This window comes from Aptenodytes forsteri, unplaced genomic scaffold (assembly GCF_000699145.1).
Source record: "Aptenodytes forsteri isolate BGI_AS27 unplaced genomic scaffold, ASM69914v1 Scaffold221, whole genome shotgun sequence".
Classification (NCBI taxonomy): domain Eukaryota; kingdom Metazoa; phylum Chordata; class Aves; order Sphenisciformes; family Spheniscidae; genus Aptenodytes; species Aptenodytes forsteri.
Window position 1 is genome coordinate 237479 of NW_008794411.1, and position 22641 is coordinate 260119.

At 45.9% G+C, this 22641-nt stretch overlaps 2 protein-coding genes across 2 annotated transcripts; one reads left to right on the forward strand and one right to left on the reverse strand.

Moving 5' to 3' along the window:
* The first annotated feature begins 1682 nt into the window (after nucleotides 1-1682).
* Nucleotides 1683-13129, forward strand: CNOT6L (CCR4-NOT transcription complex subunit 6 like). Its single transcript, XM_009288606.2, has 11 exons — nucleotides 1683-1800; nucleotides 2270-2456; nucleotides 2932-3017; nucleotides 3473-3562; nucleotides 4394-4462; nucleotides 6482-6639; nucleotides 7673-7827; nucleotides 9282-9433; nucleotides 10599-10823; nucleotides 11627-11829; nucleotides 12199-13129. Exons 1-11 carry the CDS (start codon nucleotides 1689-1691, stop codon nucleotides 12409-12411), a joined length of 1650 nt encoding a protein of 549 aa, XP_009286881.1. The 5' UTR covers nucleotides 1683-1688; the 3' UTR covers nucleotides 12412-13129.
* A 7615-nt stretch (nucleotides 13130-20744) lies between these two features.
* LOC109279724 (C-X-C motif chemokine 2-like) lies at nucleotides 20745-22209 on the reverse strand. Its single transcript, XM_019474404.1, has 4 exons — nucleotides 22146-22209; nucleotides 21428-21563; nucleotides 20988-21071; nucleotides 20745-20874 (listed from the first exon to the last, which is right to left on the reverse strand). The coding sequence occupies exons 1-4, from the start codon at nucleotides 22207-22209 to the stop codon at nucleotides 20745-20747; spliced, it is 414 nt and encodes a 137-aa protein (XP_019329949.1).
* Between the last annotated feature and the right edge of the window lie 432 nt (nucleotides 22210-22641).

Below are 22641 nucleotides of genomic sequence, written 5' to 3' on the forward strand. Positions count from 1 at the left end.
AGCCTGTAACTCTGTGTTGGGAAGTACCGTTCCCGGTTTTGGGGTTCTGAAGCGAGGATCGAAGGATTTCAGGTCTAATCCCATGTCCTTAAGTAATCTGTTTCATTCATCGCCTCGAACTGAATTGCTGCAGCTGAGCAGCGTGAGTGCAGAATCCTCTTACCCTGTAGCTTTCCTCGCTGTATGACTTCACCTGCAAATAGAAGTCAGCTATAATTGGATGTGGGGCTCACATCTGCCTTGTGCTTGCAACAGGGAGCCTTAATTCAGTGTGAATGGAATTTCCTTGGGCGTTCATCGGGGAAGGAAGAACCAGAGCTGTAACTGAGACCCTTCGCGGGGGACAGCCCTGACAACTCCTGCTCCTGTGCAATGCCGGAACACTGTTTTGGCTATCTATCTGCATCAGTTGGAAAAAACTGCAGTACTTTAAGCTTGTAAAGGGGGACGTGTGATCTTTGTTTAGTTGGACTAGCTGAAAAAAAACCCCTGAACTAGTTTCTTCAAATTCTTCATCGTTTTCTGTCTTGTCAGTTCAGCAAACCAAACGAGTTATAGTTGTTTTAAGACCTTGACAGCTATTGCAGCCAGTTGTGGTAGAGACGTATGTATGAGGGAAAAAACGCATCCTGTAGACCAGCTGCTCTGGTTTTGTATAAAATCAAGGTTTGTGTATTTTGTGTGTCTGGGGAGGAAAAGACCAGCGAACATCAAATTCAGCTAACCTTATGTTTTTAAACCAAACAACCCCTCTCCCCCCGCAGTCTTTCTCAGCACAACGGTCTGGGGAAGTATGGAGGGAAACTTCTCCCCGTCTCATCTGGAAAGTGTATGTTTTTTGAACGGGACATTGGAGCTCTCTTCTGACAAGAATCTGGAAAATGAGATCAGTTGAATTTGTGTGTGCGCAAGCTCACCCTTAAGACATGAGTGCATCTGATATTAAAGTTCTGGACTGCGCTGAAGCCCTGTATGCCTAAGAACAGCTGATGAGAATTTTACCTGAGCTCATTTTATGTCTTCTAGGCCATTAGGAGTAAAAAGGTCTTGACTGATAGTGAGCATGAAAAAGCACAAAACAGAAAAGCTAGATAGTTGATGGAAAAATTGAGCGGTTTCCCCTTCAGACTGCAATTTCAAGTCTTGTATAAGTGGAGTGCAGAAGTAGGACTTTGTATGTTGAAAATAATTGCTGTAAAAGCAAAGAGAAGGGCCTTCCTTTCAGTCGTTGGTTCCCTGGGAAAACTACGGGAGGGAGCAATCCGTGTGCTTTTCGCTGTGAATAGCGAAACACTGTCATCTTGTCTGCAGGTTCTGCACACAGCAAATAACTCGGCAATGACGTAGGTTATGCTTCGGTCTGAGGGATAAACTAGGAAATCCAGAAAGTCTGCATCGGGGCAGCACAGGGTAACGCTGCGGATGACTGCAGAAGACCAGACTTTGTAGGAAGAAATGCCCTTTTCCGTTACGGGCCCGTATTCTGCAAAGGTCTGAGCACCTGCTTAACTCCATGCGCTGGGAGCAGTTGGGCGGACGTCAGCATAATATGTATTGTACATAAACTCCAGGGCACGTGTTTTTGCAGAGTGTCACTGGGGAAGATAATCTCCTGGCGGGCTAGAAATGAATAAGTGTTGTGGAGTGGCAGACAGTAATGGTTGTGATGGTCTTTCAGACTAACAGGGATGCCAAAGGAAAAATATGATCCTCCAGATCCTCGCCGAATTTACACCATCATGTCAGCAGAAGAGGTAGCCAACGGGAAGAAGTCGCACTGGGCTGAATTAGAGATCTCGGGTGAGTTGATTTGGTTTTGAATTTTGGTTCAGGGGAGTTGTTGGTGCCCCAGAATCGCACCAGACGCTTTCAGACAGGGGATGCTGTTGTGAAAACAGCTTTTCTGAGTTGGGGGAGGAGGAGTAACTGACTTACCAGATTGCCTTCGAGCTTGGCTGGCTCACATTCAGCCCAGCTGATTTAAAACACCAACTCAGATTGGACGCGAGTTTTTGGGTAGCACATCTGCTTCCCTAGAACTGTACCTCTGTCTCTATCCTTTTAACTGGGAGGGTTAGATAATTATTCAAAGTCTGCTCGTAGAGAAGATACACGAAGGTATCTTCTGCAAGCGTCACTGAGTGCTCCAGTGAAGTGGTAGGGTTTCCACGCTGGAAATCCCATATTCTGACCTTCCCCATAGTTTGTAGCTGATGGTTTGAGAGCGCAGACCTGACTGAAGAGGTGGTTCTTTGCTTTTCTTTTTTAGGTAGAGTGCGGAGCTTAAGTACGTCACTTTGGTCGCTGACGCACTTGACTGCTCTGCACCTCAATGACAATAATCTTACTCGCATTCCGCCTGATATTGCCAAGCTTCATAATCTGGTTTACCTGGATCTGTCATCCAACAAACTCAGAAGTTTACCAGCAGAACTAGGAAACATGGTATCTCTCAGGTGGGATAAATTATTCTGGTTAACTTTTCAAAAATCTGTATTCTGGGATTGGGACGGAGAATTTTATTTTACTTTCCATTCTTGTATTTAAAATAATTCTGAAAAATTCAAGATTGGTGCAAAGCTTCAGTTCTAATAATTACTTTTGGGTTCATTACCCTTCTTTTCTGATCTCTATAGATACATGTCTGTAAGCTATGTAGTCTTCTGCTCTGAAACATGCTTTGACACTTGGCAATTGCCTGCTGTTAAAATTCTCCCTGATTTAATTTTGTGTTTTGGGGGTTTTGTGGCTTTTCTTTTACTAATGAAAGTATTCTGGTTGTGCTTTGAAATGGGAAGATTGGCACATCTTTCCATAATACAAAAAAATTCAGGGTGAAAAGTGTCATCTTTGAAGATGAGCGGCATATAGCGCTTTACGAGTTTTCTTCTGAAGTGATACTCATCAAAAGTGTTCTTGCATTTGCTGCAGGGAATTGCTTTTAAATAACAATCTGTTACGGGTTTTGCCTTATGAACTTGGACGGCTCTTCCAGCTACAAACCCTAGGTTTGAAAGGTGAGTGAGTTCTTTACAGTTAAATATTCCTAGGAGTACTCTTGAATTACTGAGGGGGCTGGGCTGAAAAGCTTCATGTATTATCTCAGCATTTTCTTACAGTTTATTTGAGATATTAAGCTTGTAGCAAAAATGACCAGCCAGTTTGAAAAACAATGCTCTTCTTTTTAATGCTATTAAACTTCCTTACGAGCCTATTTCAAATCTGTAGATAGGTAAATAAACCCTTTAACCTACTGTATTATTGATTGAGGTGAGTCGAAGGAAGAGAGTCTATGTGTGCTAGCTATTTCTTTAGCATCTGTTACTGTGGTATTCTACAGTTCCAAGTTAAGCAACCTAAATATCTTCTGAGTCAATTTGTCTGTTCTCATTATGGGAGATTTTCTTTGGTTGGAAAGCCTCAAGAAAGTCAGGCAGCTAATCACCCAGTTGTTGTTTTATGCTGTTGGCAGGCAATCCTTTATCACAAGATATTCTCAGCCTCTACCAGGATCCAGACGGAACTCGAAAGCTACTGAACTACATGCTTGACAATCTAGCAGGTGACAGCCCTACAAATCTGATTGCCAGAAGTGGTTTAAAAGCATGCATTTCTGACAGTATTTGCTGCTAAAACAAGAATCTGAACCACTGAAGGGAGAGTATTTTCTAAACTGCTTTTGCATTTTTGTCAAGTGGTTCTAGTCGTACACACACACACACACTTGCACACAGTGGAAGAGGATGACATATATTGTCTAAGCTTTTCCCATGTTACCATGTTATAGCCAGTTGTTCCCACTGTTCTGTTTGAAACCCTTCAATTACCAGCAAAGTGCAAAGTCTTCCTTGCTGAAGCCATTTTGATACTTTCCGCTAGAAATTATAACCCAAATGCAGGCAGAATGTCAAATTTAGATCTGGAAATGCCAAAGTGATTAAGAATATCTAGTACCTGACTTAAATCCTACTTCGTGGTTCCGTAACTGAGCTTTCCGTTTTGCCACTTGATGGCAAAGTCACAACATTGCAGGAATGATGGATACAGGATGAGGTTCTTGGAGAAGGCGAGTATACGGTGTCTGAACCACTACAGGATTTACCCCTCCTTCTTCAGCAGTGTATTCAAGGTGCAGGAGTATTTCGGTGGTGCTTCGAGTTTTGAAAGCAAGAGACAAAAACAGTCGTGAATCTTAGAACTGACAAATTTGCTCTTACTATAGCTAGCCATTTAAATGATTTTTGCCTCCCCTGGAGCGTAAAAAGACTTGGGGAGTTGGGGTTGCAAAGCACAGTTATGGAACATTACCGTTCAGTCATCATTTTGACTTAGAAATTGTAACTTACATATAAATGTAAACCCTGAATTAATCACGGTTTTAAATGTTTTTTAGTTCATCCAGAGCAGCTGCCTCCAAGGCCATGGATTACTTTAAAAGAACGAGACCAAATTCTGCCCTCAGGTAAATCTGTGGTTCTTTTCCCTATGTTCACACAACGATGCGCTGAAAAACTTTTCTTTGGCTTTATTTGCAGAGAAGTCTTCTGCCTTACGTGGATCAGATTGCAAACAGCAATTTGCGTTCATTTGTACTAAAACAATAAACATACGGCTATGCTGTAAATATGATTTTTGTAATTTCAATGGGATGCCAGTCGTTTCTTTTCCATGTTAGGCTTTTTCATATCTGTTCCAGCCACCGACGCCCAAGCATAAGAGCTTTTTTTAAAGAGTTCATTTCCTGGAAATAATGAGAACTGTAAAATAACTGCGTACAAATGCCGTGTCCGTGCACAGGCTGACTGAAGTGAGGCTTTGAGAAGTCCCTATCTGCAAGTAAACCCGTGGAGTGCCTGGTACTGAAGTTAGTTTAATGCCCTCTATTGTTGCTTTTGGTAAAGTGCAAGAGGCAGCATTTCTTCAGGCTGCCCAAATCCGGTGGCTCTTCTTCCCCTGCACAACCTGAATATAGCCCTCAAAAAGCATCCGTGAGCTTGTATAAAGAAGAAAAATGCTAACATTGTTATTGCAGAAGATCGGATTAATAACCAGCAAGAATAACGTGGCAGTCCTCTACGCTTTTTCTTTTTAGAAGCGTGAAGATGGCAGGTCTTCAAAACTTTACTCGGTTGTGTGTTAGGCAGGCTAATGCTGCAGTTAAGGTCACCTGTCACTTTTTTTATATTAAAGAACAACAAACCAGAAAAAAAAAAAGGAAGAAACGGGAAATGCCAAAAGTCCTATAAGCCACCACAACATTAAGTTCTGCATTTCTGTTTCAAATTCCCTTACAAATCAGTATCTCGGTGGAGTTTTACGGACTTTGGTTTTATTTTTTAAATCAAGCTTCCTGAGCAGCGACAGAATTCAGAAGTCATTAGAAAGCATAGCATTAGGCGAGTGAGCTGTGGAATATTTCATGTTAGAAACTGTAACAAGCCAATTGGTTGTTACTATAAAATTGAAACTGAACAGCGGAAATCTTCTTTGACTACGAGTATAAAAAAATACAGCTGTGGGGTAGCCTCACAGTAAAACCTCACTTCTTTCCCTGCAAATATGAGCAGTCTTTTCCCAGTGGCGTGGTGCTAGGACGTTGCATTTACCTATCTTTTTTAATCGGTGTAAACTCTAAGGGAGTTGAGAAGTGTGTGTGTGAAAGAAGTGTGCTTCGGGTTGAGTGATCTGATGAGCTGCATGCTGACTTCTCTCTTTTTTTAAAAAATGCGACCAAATAATGTATTAGGTGCTTGCTAATTTATGACTTCATTTCTCCTTCTCTTCCCTGCCCTCACCCAGACCTCTCTCTCCCCCTTAGACTTGATAGACACAGATACAACTTGATACAACTTAGAAACGTTGCACGGGTGCTAGGAAAATTGTACAAATGTTTTGGAATCAGACTGCCTAAAATTGAAGCGTTCTAAAGCAGCATTTCTCTCTGATGCTGTGGTGTCATGACATAGTAACAGCTTCTTTGGCAGCTTGGTTTTGCTTTTGCTTTAGAACTGTACAGGTCACTTAAGCCTGAAGTTGCTTTATCAAGGCACCTCATGCAATAGATACTGGGTTTTGACTGCATCACTGAAATGGCTGCTACTTTCCTTCTCCTTACCCCCAAATCCAGAGAGAGACTGTTCCTCATTGTTGCCGACCCCTAGATCTCCCCCATCCTCAAAGGCAATAAAGAATTGACTGCAAAATGGGATTGCATTGCTTTGTTACGCACAGGACGCCGCCTCGTTTTGGTAGTAATGCTGATTTTTTTTCAGGAAGAGTTTAGCCTTACATGGTAACTGCTGGCTCAGCAGGGCCTTTTTTTCTCCTGCTCATGAAACGCTCAGTGGAATAAGCCCACTGACTTGTGTTCAGTAGGCCCTCCAGAATAGACCGTGTAACATTCAGTATTTTGGCTTGGGTAAGTTCAGCATTTGTAATCTTCAGAGGTTGATAACCTTTCCCTTTCTTTCTTTCCTTCCAGCTTCATTCACAGTTATGTGTTACAATGTGTTGTGTGATAAATATGCCACCCGGCAGCTCTATGGCTACTGCCCGTCTTGGGCACTCAACTGGGAGTACAGGAAAAAGGGAATCATGGAAGAAATCGTCAACTGTGATGCAGATATCATTAGTCTTCAGGTAATTGGAAAATAACTGTATTTTTCATCAGAAACAGAAAACCTCAACTTCCGCCTTTAGAATGAAATGCTCCCTTGAAAACACCATATTCGCCTGCTTGCTAACAAATTCTGGGGCTTACCAATACAAGCTGTGTGCACAGCTCCTTGTTTACGCATTGGCTTGTCTTTTATGAAATGAGACAAAGTAAGTGAGATAAAATTAGCTAAATTCGTAGGTAATTTGCATTGGAAGATCTGAGTCTTTTCCCCCTCGGATAAGCATCCTAAATATTGTCCCTCTGGGTGTACGGGGTTTACTGCAGAAGGGGAGACTGTAGAATGCTATAACCCCAAACGCCACTGTTCCTAGTCCATTCCTGCTTGGTACAGAATTTAAAGTCTCAAAAATACTCTCATTGGCAAACAAGGGGACTCTCATGGTCAAAGTTAAATATCGATGGTCATTGGTACCTGTATCCTGTTAGAAATCTATTGCCGATGTTTAGAACAGTTGAACGCTTCTGCCTTTAAACTGATCTTTCATTTTTTAAGCAAGTTCTGGTAGGCAAAAATCTTGCACAAGAAGAGAGTAGTTACCTTGGCCTGAAAACCTCAAGAGATCAACCTCTGAAATCCTCTCGGAGACTGAAAGTTACTGCAAAGGAAATGTATTGTTACAGAACAGCGAGAGACCCTTGTGTGAAAGAGCTCTCCAGATTAAATATTAATTGCTGCTGGATATCTGTCGACCTATCAGAAGTTTTAACCTAGGACGGTATCCGCATTCAGATGTCAAAAATATCAGATGTAATCTATTGCTATTCAAAATACACCTGTCATTTTCCCTTTTGGGGAGATTCCAGGATATCCAGGAATGCAAATCTGTTTCCAGCAGGCCATTAATCTAGGAAGTGACACGATGTGTGCCAACAGAAGCTTTTCGCTTTGGTGAGAGCTGCTGACTGCAAGCCAAGGCAGGCCCAAGTTGCCATACAGCGATAGGAAGGGTTTACTTGACTTTGTTAGCCTAAGGTATTTGTGTTCAATTCCAGGAAGTGGAAACAGAGCAATACTTCACCCTTTTTCTGCCAGCCTTGAAAGAACGAGGATACGATGGATTCTTTTCTCCAAAGTCACGTGCCAAAATCATGTCTGAGCAGGAGAAGAAGCATGTGGATGGCTGTGCAATATTCTTCAAAACTGAAAAGTAAGGGGCAGAAGCAGCTTTTTTAAAATACCGTAAAACCCACTTGATTGAGGTCTGAAAGCTTTCCTCTCTCAGGATGCATGGTAACCAAAGTACTGTGCTATAAAACAAAAGATAAAAAGTTCACTACAAGGAATGATCCTCCCTTCCCTTTTGCTGCTCTATTTGCAACAGAGTCTTTCTGTTCCTGTCACACTAGGAACAAAGATACCTCTTCAGAAACATGGAAGTTCCAGGAGAGCTAGTATGAGTAAAACCTTACGCGCTTCGTGTGCGCATTTTTGGCAAATCTAATAAATACTTCACCTTCTCTACAAACTTCTGCCTTGCTTGACAGAAGTTTCACCCCTCTAAGATTAATCTTTAAAGATCTATAAGCTGTGCTTCAGGCATTAAAAGAGGTATTACTGCCAAAGGATCACAGAATATTCTCTGCTTTTATGAACTGAAACGTTACATCATTGAATACCTGATCCAAAAAGTTCTGCTACACTAAAAGCATCAGACTATTGGGAAGGGAGGAGGGGTGCTGGCATTCACGCTTCTCATTTGTGTAAACTGCTCATGGATTGTACCACACCGAGTATCCCTCTGAGTATTCCCTCGGAACAGTTTTCAGTATTTAGAATGGAAGTTGCCAAAGCTTTAGCTCCCTTTCAGAGTTTTCATTGCTTCCAGAAATAAAAATACGCCTTTCAGATCATGTATAAAAACAACTCGACTGGTTTTGAATAGAGGAAGTCTGTGAAAACAAACAACTGATGTTTTTCAAACCTTCAAACCTTGATACTAACAAGGATATATACAGAACTGGTTATTATGCTGTGGCGCTCTCAGTTAAAAAACAGAAAAAATCCTTTTTTTTTGCTATTAATACTTCTTTTTTTTTAAATTTCTAAAAGGACAAAACCAAAAAAAACCCCTTTCAATAGGTAGCCTCCAGTTTGTCCTGAAGCAAGGTGTTTTCAGGCACCCTAAGGCTGGAAAGGAATGAAAAAACAATTTCGCAAAGCTAATGGTGTTAGCTAGTGGTTTGAAAGAAGCTGGTTTTTAATAATGCATTTGCCCAAAGTAAAAGGCAAGCCTTTAAATACCGTCTCATCTTAGTTTTTTGCCTACAACACTCCTGCGGAGGTGCGATAACCTCTGAGCGTTGCTCTGAACAGTCCTCTCGGAGTGCTACGCTGAAACAAGTAAACACTTCCTAAGCCCCAGGTATCTCGTCTCCCCCGAGGGTATCTCACTTGCCAGACCGAGAGCTCGATCCTGACTGGGGGAATATTTCTTAGAACTGTTTTTACTTTTGTAAAACGAGAGGACAAAAGAAATGGGCCTCACCCTGTCCTGCAGGCTCTCTCCTCGGACGTGGTAGACTGGAGTGCAGATAGAAACCATGTCTTTTCACGTAGCTATACGTCACACGTGTTCACAGGCGATTCTCTTTGTTTAATCAGATTTACGCTGGTGCAGAAGCATACAGTGGAGTTCAACCAGGTGGCAATGGCTAACTCTGAAGGTTCGGAAGCTATGTTAAACAGAGTGATGACGAAGGACAACATCGGAGTTGCCGTGGTGTTAGAGGTGCACAAGGAATTATTTGGAGCAAGTGAGTATGACCGTGGTTCTCTCATTGATTATTCAGTTCCACGTAAAGGCATGAGTTATTCTTTAGGTCGTACGGCTCTCTAGAATATTATTGCCATTGGCGGTGGTAACCAAGTACTTGCAGATGAACAAATGCTGTTCACTGTGCTAATTTGAGAAATGATAGCCCATCGGTGGCTAAGACAGGACACGGATGACATGATTTCCTGGTACGTTGCACTCGCAGCCAGATGCCCAGCATTTAGCTTTCTCCTTTCAAGCTTTTGTCCCTGCTTACTTACTCTGTTAAATTCTACTTGAAGAATTAAGCTTTTCCAAGGTCAGTGTGTTTACACGTGTATGCTCTTACCAATAGTTGTCGGTAATGTGCAACTTCTATTTTCAACTCTCTTTTTTCCCCCTTGATTGAATCCTTCCGTCCTCCCCCAGGGACTGTATGACAGTGCTAATGTATGATGTGGAAGAATGAGATTATCGGGTATCTTTTCATGCCACTTGATTGACTGACTGTCACATTTTCATTAAGTTTGATCAGATGCAGTAGACAATTTCAAGATACTTAAAATTGCCACCCTGCTCTGTCTGCGGTCTGGTGTTTTGATCGCTTGTTTCCAGTGTACCCTTCAAAGGAGGAGAATGTCTAAATCGCAGGACTGGAAGGAGCTGCCTGTGACTTTATGCCCCATCTTTCAGAGTACTGTTTCTCAGATAAATAGTAAAAACAGCTATAGTGTTTTGCAGCAGCCAGGTTCATACTGCATTCATTTAAGCAGATTGAGTTTTTTCCCAAGGGAACAATTTGCCGTACCGTGGCGGCTAAGAGTCAGGAAACTCCCTTGTGCCTTAAATATTGAATAGTGGTGCACGGTCAAGTGATGACCACTTGGGCAGTAGAGAAGGAAAGGAACTGTAACGGTATCAGATTATGCTGGCTATTTCTTTCCTATATTGGAGAGATTTAGTCACGTAATATTATGTAAATGCTGCTCATTTAGAAAGGAACAGTGGTTCAGGTAATGCCTTTTTTCCAGCAACGAAAGTACATCCGTCTGCTGGTGTGTCTGACTTGGAGTCCTTAGTAGCTAGACCCTGAATGTTAACGGGGGGGAATCTGCTATATTCACACAATCAGCCGTTCACTGATAAAAATGTATTTGTTTGTCTAGGTATGAAATCGCTTCATGTGGACAAACAGCTGCTTATTGTGGCCAATGCCCACATGCACTGGGACCCCGAATACTCAGATGTAAAACTCATTCAGACTATGATGTTTGTCTCGGAACTGAAAAATATCCTCGAGAAAGCCTCAAGCAGGCCCGGTAGCCCAACAGCAGATCCTAACTCTATCCCTCTGGTGCTGTGTGCGGATCTCAACTCGTTGCCTGATTCAGGTAAGACTGGTTTTGGCTTAATTTTTAACTTACCTTTTTAGAACGTTTGAATCCTCTTTTCCTCTGAGGGCGATGGGGCGGTTTGCACTTCCCTGGGTAGGTAACAGCTGCCTTTCGAAACGTGGCTGAATAGAATGCAAGTCCTCTGGTTGAGTAGACTGCTTTTCGTGATCAGTTGTACGCTCCAGAAAAGTTGGTTGCGCCTACAAAGATGTAGAAAAGCACAAACAGATCTTAAATAAATCGTTAAATAAATACCCATGCCTTGAGCAGCAATAGTAAGTAGGAAAGACGTGAGTTCACGATGGAACATGAAAACTTTCTAAGAAGACGGGTTTGCTTTAGTAATTATGATGTTCAATACTGTAATATCAGGTATATGTACGAAAGCTGCCTCTCTAGCACCCCGTCACATGTGTACTACAGTGAAAACTTTCTAAGGAGACGGGTTTGCTTTAGTAATTATGACGTTCGATACTGTAATATCAGGTATACGTACGAAAGCTGCCTCTAGCACCCCGTCACATGTGTACTACAGTACGGGTACTATAGGTTTACTGTAATCCTCAAAAAATGGTGTCAAAACCGCTGGAGAGCCTCAGCTGCCTTGGCTGCGTGTCAGAAAGGTGTATACGGCTCAGACGTGGACAAGACAGCTGCTGTGTAGATTTCCCCTTAGATGGAAAGCTCTTTTCTAATCTCATGGGCTGTCTTGTTCGTGTTTTGGTTTTTAACTCCGAGGCCAACACTCCCTGAATGTTGTATTTTAAAACAACTCCCTGAATCCTTTCCTTTGCAAACAGGTGTAGTGGAATACTTAAGCAATGGCATAGTAGCTGACAACCACAAGGACTTCAAGGAGTTGCGTTATAACGAGTGTCTCATGAACTTCAGTGGCAATGGAAAAAACGGGGCTTCTGAAGGAAGAATTACGCATGGCTTCCAACTCAAGAGCGCCTATGAAAACAACTTGATGCCTTACACCAATTACACTTTTGATTTCAAAGTAAGCAGCGATTTTTCTGAAATGGCAGACATTGACCTGGTCTCCCCAGGATGCTGTCTTAATTTTCTGACTATTGGCTGTCTTTCTCTTTGTTCCTGTAAGTGCTTCATCACTGGTTCCTACGCTCGCTGGACACTTTCCTACCGCACACAAATCCTTGATTTGCCGGTGTTTTTAAGCTTCCGACCTGGCTCTGGCCAGTGACTTAATGAGAACGGATGCAGCGCTTTGAACGCAAAACGCCACACGCGTTTCTTACCCTAATTCCAGCGCTGTGCCTCTTCCTGTGAATTGCAGCCAGAAGCCAGTCGAGTTCAGGTTGCCGGAAGCGAGGTCTGTTCTCACTGTCGTGTTTCTCTTTCTCCCTAGGGTGTGATTGACTACATTTTCTATTCCAACACTCACATGAACGTGCTTGGTGTCCTGGGGCCTTTGGACCCTCAGTGGCTGGTTGACAACAACATCACTGGGTGTCCACACCCTCACATCCCTTCAGACCACTTCTCACTGTTAACACAACTCGAACTCCATCCTCCGCTCCTGCCTCTTGTCAACGGTGTGCACTTGCCTAACAGGAGGTAGTGGAGCCCTGCCCCTTTAGAGGGCAAGGACCTGTTGTTACGGACCTGTACAGTTGTAAATCAAAGTATATAGGAGTGAAGTATGGCCAACCTTAAGCTGCTTCTTCAAGCTCCTTTCCTTATGTGTTTGATATGAGATTTTGCACATTTTGGTGCATATTGGTATCATTTGGCACTAGGGCTGGAACCAAAGTATTATTCCCTTTCCAGGTTTTTAATTTAATGTTTGTTTTTTTTAAAAAAACTGGCAAGCTTTTTCTTTTCAGTAGGAAGCTGCACTTATAAACAGACAAATGAGATTAAAACTTGCTTATTAACATATTTCAAGATAATGCTTTTTTCCAGAACGTGGCGAAATGAGCCAACCTTTTAGGAGAAAGAAAAACAAAAATAGAAATGCTTGTTTTGTAGGAAGAATATTAGAAGTACTGTTTGTTTGAACCCAAAACGGAGGCTGAACTCTGCATCCGAAATAAATTTTGCACCTTAGCGAAGCACTTATTACCTGACTATAAATGATTAGCAGTGTGGCCCTGCCCCTTGTGTAACTAATATTAGAAAACCAAAGATGGCTTAATACCTGTGGTAAAATTTGAGGTCTAAATTCTCCTGATGCAATTTCATTTACAACGAAATTTCCAGCGAAGCTGCGTCTCACAAGACTTTGCAGGTGAGCGTTTAATGCTGTGTGTAGATCGCTTGCTCGGCAGATGCCATGGTGACTTTTTTTCGGAGCTCTATCCGAAATATTTTGCACCTTAGCGAAGCACTTATTACCTGACTATAAATGATTAGCAGTGTGGCCCTGCCCCTTGTGTAACTAATATTAGAAAACCAAAGATGGCTTAATACCTGTGGTAAAATTTGAGGTCTAAATTCTCCTGATGCAATTTCATTTACAACGAAATTTCCAGCGAAGCTGCGTCTCACAAGACTTTGCAGGTGAGCGTTTAATGCTGTGTGTAGATTGCTTGCTCGGCAGATGCCATGGTGACTTTTTTTCGGAGCTCTGAAGAACTCGGTCCTTTCTGGGCGAGATACGCAGGGATCCAAAGGACCTCTGTGAAACAGAGCTGCCCCTCTGCTTCGGCAAGCCAGGGCAACACGCTGTTCGGCAGCGCAGTTCGGGAGCAGGACTTAGAAATGGTAAGAAGTTGCACTTGAAGCGAGCCGTTGCAAGCGTTTGGGTTCCGGGTGAATAAAGAAGTTGCAAATCCGTCCTAGGTTCCTTTTTCCGAAGTTCGGTTGCGAAGATGGGAAACCTGGGATTAAATGCTTAAGCGTAGGGTCCAGGAAAAAGCCACTGGAAATGATCTTACTTCTGTCTCCGAAGGGCACGCGGCGTAGCTGTCGGCATGCTTTTTTCACTGGGGGAGCGAGCGGTAGCCGTAATCATTCCTTGGATTATTTTTCCTGACCCTAGTTGCCAAATAACCATCACACTTTTTTAATAGTCTTTCTTTTCTGTTGTCGGTCAGGGTTGAATTAAAACGCTGCTGGTTCATTCCCAACTGTTAATGCTCTTCGGATGTGTTGGAAATCTGGGGGTTTTGTTTTGGTTTTTTTTTCTTTTTACGCTCTAGGTGGCCAGTTCAAAACCTTGTGCCTCAAGAGGCATTAAACATAATGCAATTTTCTGAAAAATTGGTTGGCTGCTTCATGTTTAAAAAAAAAATGGCACAGTGATAGGAAAAGGTTGTGTCTGTGTTTTTAAGTTTTTCCTTATTCTGCTTTTTTGCTGCTATAAGATTTTCTTGAATTTATATTTTAAACTTTTCATGCACTTTACTGTTTCTAGTCTCAAAATGTGATATTTTTAATAAATGAAAAAATTTTCCATTATGTGAATGAAATTTTTAAACAGATTGATAGCCTGTATTTATGTCTCATTCGTATACTTAAAAAAGTCAAATTTAAATTGTGAAATTAGTTTTAAATACTAAGGAGCCATCTTCTGTCTTGCAAAACTGCTAAGTCAGGCTGTTCCTCTACTCTTTAAGTAAACATTTCCTTTGTCGTTTTATACATAGGAAATTATCCACAGGGAAATAAAATCAATTGGCCCTAGAGTAGACACTATTCCCTGACTCTTGTTGGGGGCCGGGGAGGAGGTGGTGTGGGACAGAACGCAAAAACCGGTTCAACGAAACGACATCTCCCTTTTAAAAGAAGTGCCTAAAAAATGGAGGCGTCATCTATTGTCTACTATAAATTGGAAGCGATCGTAGCTGGGTGACATTCCTGTACGGCAACTGCTTTGTGCAGCACCAAAAAAAACCCCTTTCTAAAGACGGATTTTCCTCTAGGTGCAGGTATCTCTTTTTTAATATACCTCAGCGTTCGACACCTAGCCATCGCAGACAAATTGCGAAAGCGATTTGAGAGTATAGTACTGGAAAGTAGAATAGCATGAAAAACTTAATTTTGTGGACATTACCTTTCTGTAATCAGCTACTGTATCTTTTTTGGAGGGGGGGGTGCTCTGCTCTGGAGGTGTGCACTAACAAACCCTTCTCCTCCTTTTCCTACACGCATGTTAACTAGCAACATGAGCAATATTTCCTACCATACTTCACTCCCAATATTTTTTGAGATGTTTGTATAAAATGGAATTTAAAATTCACCTATGATTGTATATGAACTGCAGAGGAGCCCGTTTATTAATAAAAATAAAACCCAACAACAATCTTTTGTAATATCAGGGTGGGAGAGGATGGGGATGGAAAAAAACCAACCTGGCAAACATTGTGAACTGCTTTAAGTTTGACTTTCCTTTGGTTTCTAACCGATTGAAGTGTTCTGTTGCGGGAAGGTGTTTAATTGGATTTTCTCTGCTGCGAAACGCACTTCCAAACGTCCATTACGCTGTGCGATTTTTAAAAAAAAAAAAAAGTTATTTTAACAGACGTTGCACAAAACCTCCGGATTTTAAAAAAAAAATGAGTCTGGTTTATGTTTCAGTCGATGCACATAACCGGGGACATGTTTACCCGCCTTTCACGTGTCTGGCTCCCTCCCTGTTTTCCTTCTGGTTTTTTCCCTTCCCGGCAGGAGCAGTAAGGGGGTTGCACTTTTTTCCCCAGCCGAGCAGAAACGCCGCTCCCCGCAGCCATTGTCTGCTCTAAGAAGAGCGGGAAGCAGGGAGCAGGCAGCCCTCAGCCTCGTGCGCAGGATGAGATCCCTTTCGGTAAACATGTGCATCATCCAGATGGCGACGCTAATTTTCTTTTGACCCAGATGGAAGCTGACGGTAGGGTGTTTTCTAGGGGAGAGGGAGTAATACGAAGCGAAATACCCCTAACCGTAAGCAGAGATGGATGGGAAACCATCAGTTCTCTCCATCGCTGACCCTCGGTTCCCAGCACGTCGCAGTGCCCTCGCAGCCGACGCCTGGGGAAAAAGCTCTAAGTCCTTTACTGCTCCTCGCTGCCTTGGTATGCTTTCAAAAATATGGTGCCTGGTGTCAACTTCTAAGCAACAGCACTGCCTAAAGCAAGCAGAGAAAAAAAAATCCAACACCCTTCTACAAGCAACTTTTTAAAATTCAATATGCTAAATCTCTTAGATACGGGGTTTTGTGTGTGTGTGTATATATATATATAAAAAAAAAGAGAGTTTTGTACAATGTAGCTGAATATTTTTGTTTCCTTATTTCAATGTAAGGAGCGTGACCATTTGCGTACCACACGCTGAAGTCAGGTATGGCACAATGGGGTCTGAGACCAGCTTTCCTTCCCATTTGCCTCGTTAAAAGCTTTTGTCGTCTCTTTCTAGCAATCGTTGAGAAAATACTTCATTTTATCGGTAAACTTTCTCTGTCTGTTGGAAGCGGCTCCTGTTTAGTCTGCAGACACATTCAGAGAAGGTCTCATTAGTCTCGAGTCCTCGCTGTTCTGTGTTTTGTAGACTAGAAAGCCAAAATCTTTGACTCTCGACCTTTTCAGAAGCACTTGCCACTGACCTAACACAGCTTTCAAAACCGTACCGTGATCTTCAGCGTTCGGGTAGCGCTGCGGATGGCTGACGGTCTCCCACCGTGCTGGCTTTGCTGCGGAGACTCCTAAATCCACGTTCACGCTCTTGAACCCCCGAGGCCTACTTCACAAAGATGCTGAGCATCTACAGCTCCCACTTAATCCCGAATACTGGGCTTTTGGAGACTGGCTTTCCGCACCCGGCTCGTGAGACGTCAGGTCCGAATCACGAGCGAGAATTTGAGACCTCAAAAGGTTCATATCACTTGTTTCTCTGGGGGTCGGTTTTGGTGAGGTGGCGGGGGGAGAAGCCGAAAGGGCTTGTTGAAATTCAGAGTTTCTCTGTTAATTCAGAAGACAGGTTGGGGAAACACTTTAAGGATTCCTAGACCGGGAGCACAGTATTCACGCCTTCTTGGTAGGGAGCAGGAGCCAGAAGTGGCTGCCGGTCCTTACTGTCTGAAGACCAGATTTAAACCCAGCAACACAACAGCAGTTACTTCATTTCCACGAGGCATTTTCAGCTTCTAGCATCAAACCCTTCCTTCGGCATGAAACTTGGCATAACAGGGTGGACTGAAAGGTCTTTTAGTCCTATCCAAACCAAATTAATAGCCCGCATTACAAACATCACACAAATGTGATACGCACCCTGGTACTGGTTTAAAAGGGAGTTTAATTGCAAATAGCAGTTGTCCTCTCCCCAGCGACCTCAGCTTTGTACGTAATTGCGATTCCTCTGTTCTTGGCTTCTGCGCAGATATTTTTCTTGTAATGGTACCGGAGACCTAAGGCACGATTTAAACCTAAGGAAGGACCCTCTCCCTGCTGTACGAGCAGATGACTGATCCGAGCACGTCCTTCTCTGGCACGCTGGTACGCCAGGCAGCAGCAGGAGGCGGTTCAGCTAAAATCAGGCTGTCAACGTAAAAGAGCAGCGGGTCGTTGTCCTACTCGGTCACCACAGAGGTGGGATGTTCTTCTGGGCGGTCTTTGCAGCCCACAGTGCCTGGTAGGAAGCGAAGCAGCATACGAGGCTCGCTGAAGTTCGTGTTGGCTTCAGAAGCGGTATGGTTTCGGCACCAAGCACGGGCGTTGAAAAACCTCGCCTGCCTGATTTCACGTGTCCCGAAAGGAGCTGAACTGCTTGGTCCTGGAGGGGTTTTATCCAGGGGGGCAGGGGACCTGATTTGTTAGAGACCGGAAAAGAAATGAGCCCTAGATGCACAGAGGTTCAGGTTTTTCTGATAGACGCTACTATTAGCGGAGTCTCTCCATCTCATAGTGAGGAAAAGCATCTTGCGATAATGCAGCTCATGAGTTTTTTCTAAGATTACAGAAGTATAGTCACGTACCCTCCCTTTCTCACCCTTCAGTGTTCAAAGGCGACACACACACCAAGAGAACCTGGTGGAAACCGTTCATGTCTTAAGGCTCTATGCCAAGCATCGGCCAAGAACTCACTTTAAGATTAAAAACAATTTTAGAAGGAGATGATAAGGCTCTAGATCCAGGCACAGCTCTAAGGGATACGGTATCTTCTCCTGTGACCACTCTTTGCACTCACACCGACCGCGGCTTTGCTTTTCCTCCAGGAAAGGAGAGCAGGAACAAAAACCAGAGCAGATGGGGCAGGCGCAGGCATTGCACGATAAGAGAAGGGACAAAATTAACACCTTTAAAGAACTCCCTCATCCTAAGAAAAAGGATTTGACTCTATAAAAGGTATTAAGAGACGATAAAGTTTGCTGGTTTGGCTATGTTCGAGGATGACGGACTTCAGGAGTGCAGTTTCTTGGAGTGTATCTGAAAATAAGCGTGAAGACAGGGAAATGCTCGGGTACTTTGGTACTTTAGGGTGTTTTGAGCAGCGTTGGTGGCAAAGCACGCCAAGTGATATGACTCTTTCTCTTTTTTCCCTCCCCCCCGCAATCATTCGGTGTGTTTAGCCTGCAAAATCTCTCACCGTTTGAGTGGTGAAGGTTGGAGTGATCCTGGAACTTGGTCTTGTCCCTCTTTGTTCAACAGTTCCTACAATTTAGGCATTTACTGGTTTTGCATTTGTCTGTATTTGTCTTTGTTCCAAAGCAAAAAAAAAAACCCAAACCCAACCAGAAAAAAAACCCTCATGGTGGCTTTCTTTACAAGTGACATGTTACGTGACTTTGGCTTTGTTTTCCATTTTTAATTACCGCATCGTGTGTTTGCTTTCCGAGCAATTAAAGCGTTTGTGTGCACCACGTTAGCTAAATATGCCCTTAATTCATTAACTCACGGGCTGGACCGGAGCAGCGGTGATGGGGGCCCGGGCTCCCCCTCCCGCCCCGTTTCACGATGGTTATTTTGGGAGGTCGGGGTTTTTTTTTGGTTGGATTTCTTGCTTGTGTGTTGTCTTCGCAACCGCAAGGTCCTGTCCCTGAAAAGGTGGAAGTGCACGTGGAGAGGGGGGAAGCTGCGGTGTCACTCCCGGGCATGCTTACGCTAAAATTTTAAGGGGGTTTACGTCTCGTTTTATGGAAACGGTAGCTTCGCTTTAAATCGAAGGGGCGCTGGGCTCTCGGATGGGGAAATTGCTGCTTGCGGAGGCCGGAGCCGCTGCTGGCCCCCCCGGGCCCCGGGTTTGCCTCGCCTGCCCTGGGGCAGCTCCGCAGCACCGTCACCCCCCGGGGGGGCCCTGGGAGGCCGCCTTCCCCACCAGCCCCGACACGGGGACGGGGTAGATCTCCCAGGCAAAAAGCTTTGCGAAGTTTGACACCGGCCCTAGGCACCACGCTTGCAAGAGCAGCAGCCTTCAACTGAGACCCGAGCAAAAAACCCGAGTAACTTGTTCATTCCATGTTTCCCGCGAGCATAAATAGTAAGAAACCTTCTCTCGAAGCTGTCTCCTTCGCTTTTACGAAAGGATCCTTTTTTTCCCTCTGAAAGAACTCGTGTTTTGGAGAAAGTGCCACGCCACGGTGCAATTATCCCTGAAACTATACTTCGCAATGAAAAAACTCACCGAGAACGCGAATTCCCGTTGAGTGGGGACGGTGGGGACCCAGGCAGGGGGAAGACCTGCTCCCCCGCACAGACCCGGCCCGGACGAAATAACGGCGATGACTGAGCTAAGCAGCCCTGCCTTTCTTTAACCTGAGGGCAGCTCAGGAAAGGGAGGTCCTCAAAAACCTGAACTGTTACGGTTTAGTTCCCTTTTTAATTTTTTGTTTGTACACACACCCCCCGCATCGTGGAGATGGGCTCACTGCTCACACGTGATGGATAGGGCTAAATATCTGCTTGTTTCTTCCCACCTGTGTACCTTTTATTTCCTTCTGTAGGCAATAAACAGCCCTTTTGCAACCACTCTGGTCCCCTGCTGTGGTTCCTGAGAAGCACGGGGTGGGAAGGAGGGGGACGTGGGGACCGGCCGGGTGTTTCACAGCTTGCCGCTGCCCTGGGACGCGCTTTTGGCATCCAGGGTGGTGGGGTGGGTGACACAAATTTGATTCCTACCCTTTCGGGGAGGTCCCCAGACCTCAGACACCTACTACCAGCATGGCCAAGCCAGATTTTTACACGGTGGTAATTTTGCGCAGGGTTGCAAGTCACACCTGCGTCGCCTCGGCCCATGCGGCCAAGGGACGTCCCTGTGCCGTGCCGAGGTCCCCGCAGGACGTGTGAATCCCTCCCAGGAAAATAGGGGTCTACGGAGAGAGCCTCGGCCGGTCACTGGGAAATTTCCCAGTATCTCCCACTTCTCCTGTGCTCGCACAACTGGGAGCCGGCACCGCGGGGCTGCAGAGGTCAGACCACATCCAACTCCTGCCAGCGTCCCGTAGCACGACCCGCTCCTCCCCGGAGCTGTCAGACAAAGGCACGAAAACTTGGGGCAGAGGAAAGGCGGCGCATTAGGAAGCACCCTGCCGCAAAGCGGCTGAGGACTTCATGTTGCCACAGTCCGGTATAACTCCCCCGCCCCAAAAATCCCATTTTTTTACACAAATCCGTGCAGAAAGAGCTGCCGCGGCCGAGGGGGGAAGCACGTTCATCCTTTTATTGATGGCGCCCACGACGGGCTGCCGTCGCGTGCAGGAACAGCGCAGGCACCCGAAATGGAGGGCGACGCCGGGCGCCCGAGAGGAAAGCCTTTTTTTGGCGGGGGAAGGCTCCTGCCCCCTGCCAAAATCCCGGGAGCAGAGCAAGCGGCAAGCGTGTGCTTTTTTTTGGGAGGAGCGGGGGAAGGCTCCTGCCCCCTGCCAAAATCCCGGGAGCAGAGCAAGCACCGGCGTTGTGCCACGAAACCTGGCGTATCTCGGCGCGGAGGGGTTATATCACTGCTGTCCCCGCAGAGGAATAAATAACCACGGCTGGTTATTTATTATCGTATCCGGACAGAGGGAGAGATGGGGCGGGGGGTCTGCAAGGGGGCCGGCACCACCGCTCCGCTCCCCCAGCCCACCGCTCCGCTTCTCGCCGCGGCCGCCGCCGCTTCTTTTTTGGTGGCATTCCTGCAGATTTTTGGGGGAGGAAAGAAATGAAAATAAAGCAGTCAGGAGGAGGGGATCATCCTGCCGACACGTTTGGTATGTTGCTTGTTTTTCGGTCGCTGGGCGTTGCGTACCTCTGCGTCAGCTTGTAGATGAGCAGCTGGATCCAGGGCGCCTCGGGGGCCACGCACACCTTCTTGTTTTTCTTCAGGGTGAGACTGCAAGGCGACGAGACCCCCTCAGCCCCACGCACGCCTCTTCCCCAAAGTTTTTCTAACCGCGCCGCCGTCGGCGGAGAAAACCCCTCTTGCTCCCCAGCACGGTTATGAGCACACCCCTACGACCCTTGCCGGGAGACAGATGGGGTTTTTTGGGCCTCGACCTCGGCTCCGTGAGCCACGCCAGGCGTAACTCCCATTAAAACGGGCAGCGGCGTCCCGTGCAACAGCCTCTGCCTTGCAAGAGTCACCGGGAGACTTGGGGGCTTCGGAGAGGGTGCAAATGCCCGCGTATTTTTGCGCTGGTTACATGAGCAAGCAATCTGCAGGAATTGCTTCGCAGGCTTTCCACTTACATGATCTCCTTCCTCCTGCAGTGAATACCTGGCGGCGTAACGTCGATGGCAAGGATCAGCCCCAAGTTGATGACCTGGGCAGTCGATTTGATGCACTTGCACCTCATGTTGGTCAGCAGGCTCTCCAGTGACAGACCTGCGCCCGAGAGCAGCCCACAGCCAGGTCTCGGCCCCCCATGGGGGAGGCAGACAGGGACACCCCCCCCCCGCCCCGCCATCCTCGTGGCACCCTCCCCGTGCCACTGTCCCCACCCCTCCCCGGCGCCCACGGGGCCGTTTGCAGGGACGGGCTTGTGTTAATGGGGTTTGCAGCAGCAAGCGGCGAGAGCGGCGAGAGCAGCGAGCCTGACGCAATGCTAATCCCTCCCGGCACAGTCTCAAAGCTTTCTTTTCATGCATACGGAGGGGGTTTAGCTTCAGGGTTTGAAAACTTAACCAACGTTTTATGAATTAAACCCGTCGCCTGCCCACCAAGCACTCGAGTTTCACGGGGGTCTTGAAGAGAAGCAGCTTAAACCCATCAGGCAAATCCCCCCCCGTCCCAGGCATCCCCCTCCAGCTTAGCCACTGGGTTTAAAAGATAAACTCAAGCTCAAAGACAGGCAAGAGACAAATTTGAAAGCTTAGAGGAGCCCATGCTCAGCCCCATCCGGGGCGCCCAGTGCCTCTGCCTAGGGATTTGGAGGGAGAGACGGACAGACGCCCCAAGGTCACTCACCGCCCCCCGGCACCGAGTTGTTCAGGAGCAGGGCCAGGGCCAGTGCCGCTGGCAGCAGACGCATCCTCGCCACCCACCCCGAGCCGCCGTGGGGGTTGCTTTATAGCCAGCCCCGCTGGGGATTTTGCAGGCTGGGAAGCGCCGGAGGTTGAAAAGGAGCTGCCCCACGCTTTGACTTCCCTGCCGTCGCTTCCCCCCGTCGCACGTGGCCCACGCCGCCTCCCCACCGAAAAAGGCAGAAACCACCGTGGCCACCTCCTAAAACCTCCTGCTTGCCCCATGTTTCTTGGTGGAGAAACGCCGGTGACCCCCGCTCTGCTCCCCACCCTGCACGGACTTGCTCCCCCAAGCACCCCCAAGCCCCCCGGCGCACCAGGGGAAGGGATGCGAGTGACGGTGCCCGGGGGCTGCCGCCTTTATTGGACCTGTTAGGTTGTGCCCGAAGGGGACACCCAGTGCAGGGCCACGGGGTGGGAGGGTGGGGAAATGGGGACTG

What these genes read in the sequence shown, in the direction of transcription:
- CNOT6L (XM_009288606.2), top strand. Translation starts at nt 1,689, where the DNA reads ATGCCAAAGGAAAAATATGATCCTCCAGATCCTCGCCGAATTTACACC. An exon ending in AGACCAAATTCTGCCCTCAG is followed by an intron (nt 4,463 to 6,481) that starts GTAAATCTGTGG and finishes CTTTCCTTCCAG; the next exon opens with CTTCATTCACAGTTATGTGT. An exon ending in ATATTCTTCAAAACTGAAAA is followed by an intron (nt 7,828 to 9,281) that starts GTAAGGGGCAGA and finishes TTGTTTAATCAG; the next exon opens with ATTTACGCTGGTGCAGAAGC.
- LOC109279724 (XM_019474404.1), bottom strand. Translation starts at nt 22,209, where the DNA reads ATGCGTCTGCTGCCAGCGGCACTGGCCCTGGCCCTGCTCCTGAACAAC. An exon ending in CAACTCGGTGCCGGGGGGCG is followed by an intron (nt 21,564 to 22,145) that starts GTGAGTGACCTT and finishes TCTCGGGCGCAG; the next exon opens with GTCTGTCACTGGAGAGCCTG. An exon ending in ATCTACAAGCTGACGCAGAG is followed by an intron (nt 20,875 to 20,987) that starts GTACGCAACGCC and finishes AAAAATCTGCAG; the next exon opens with GAATGCCACCAAAAAAGAAG.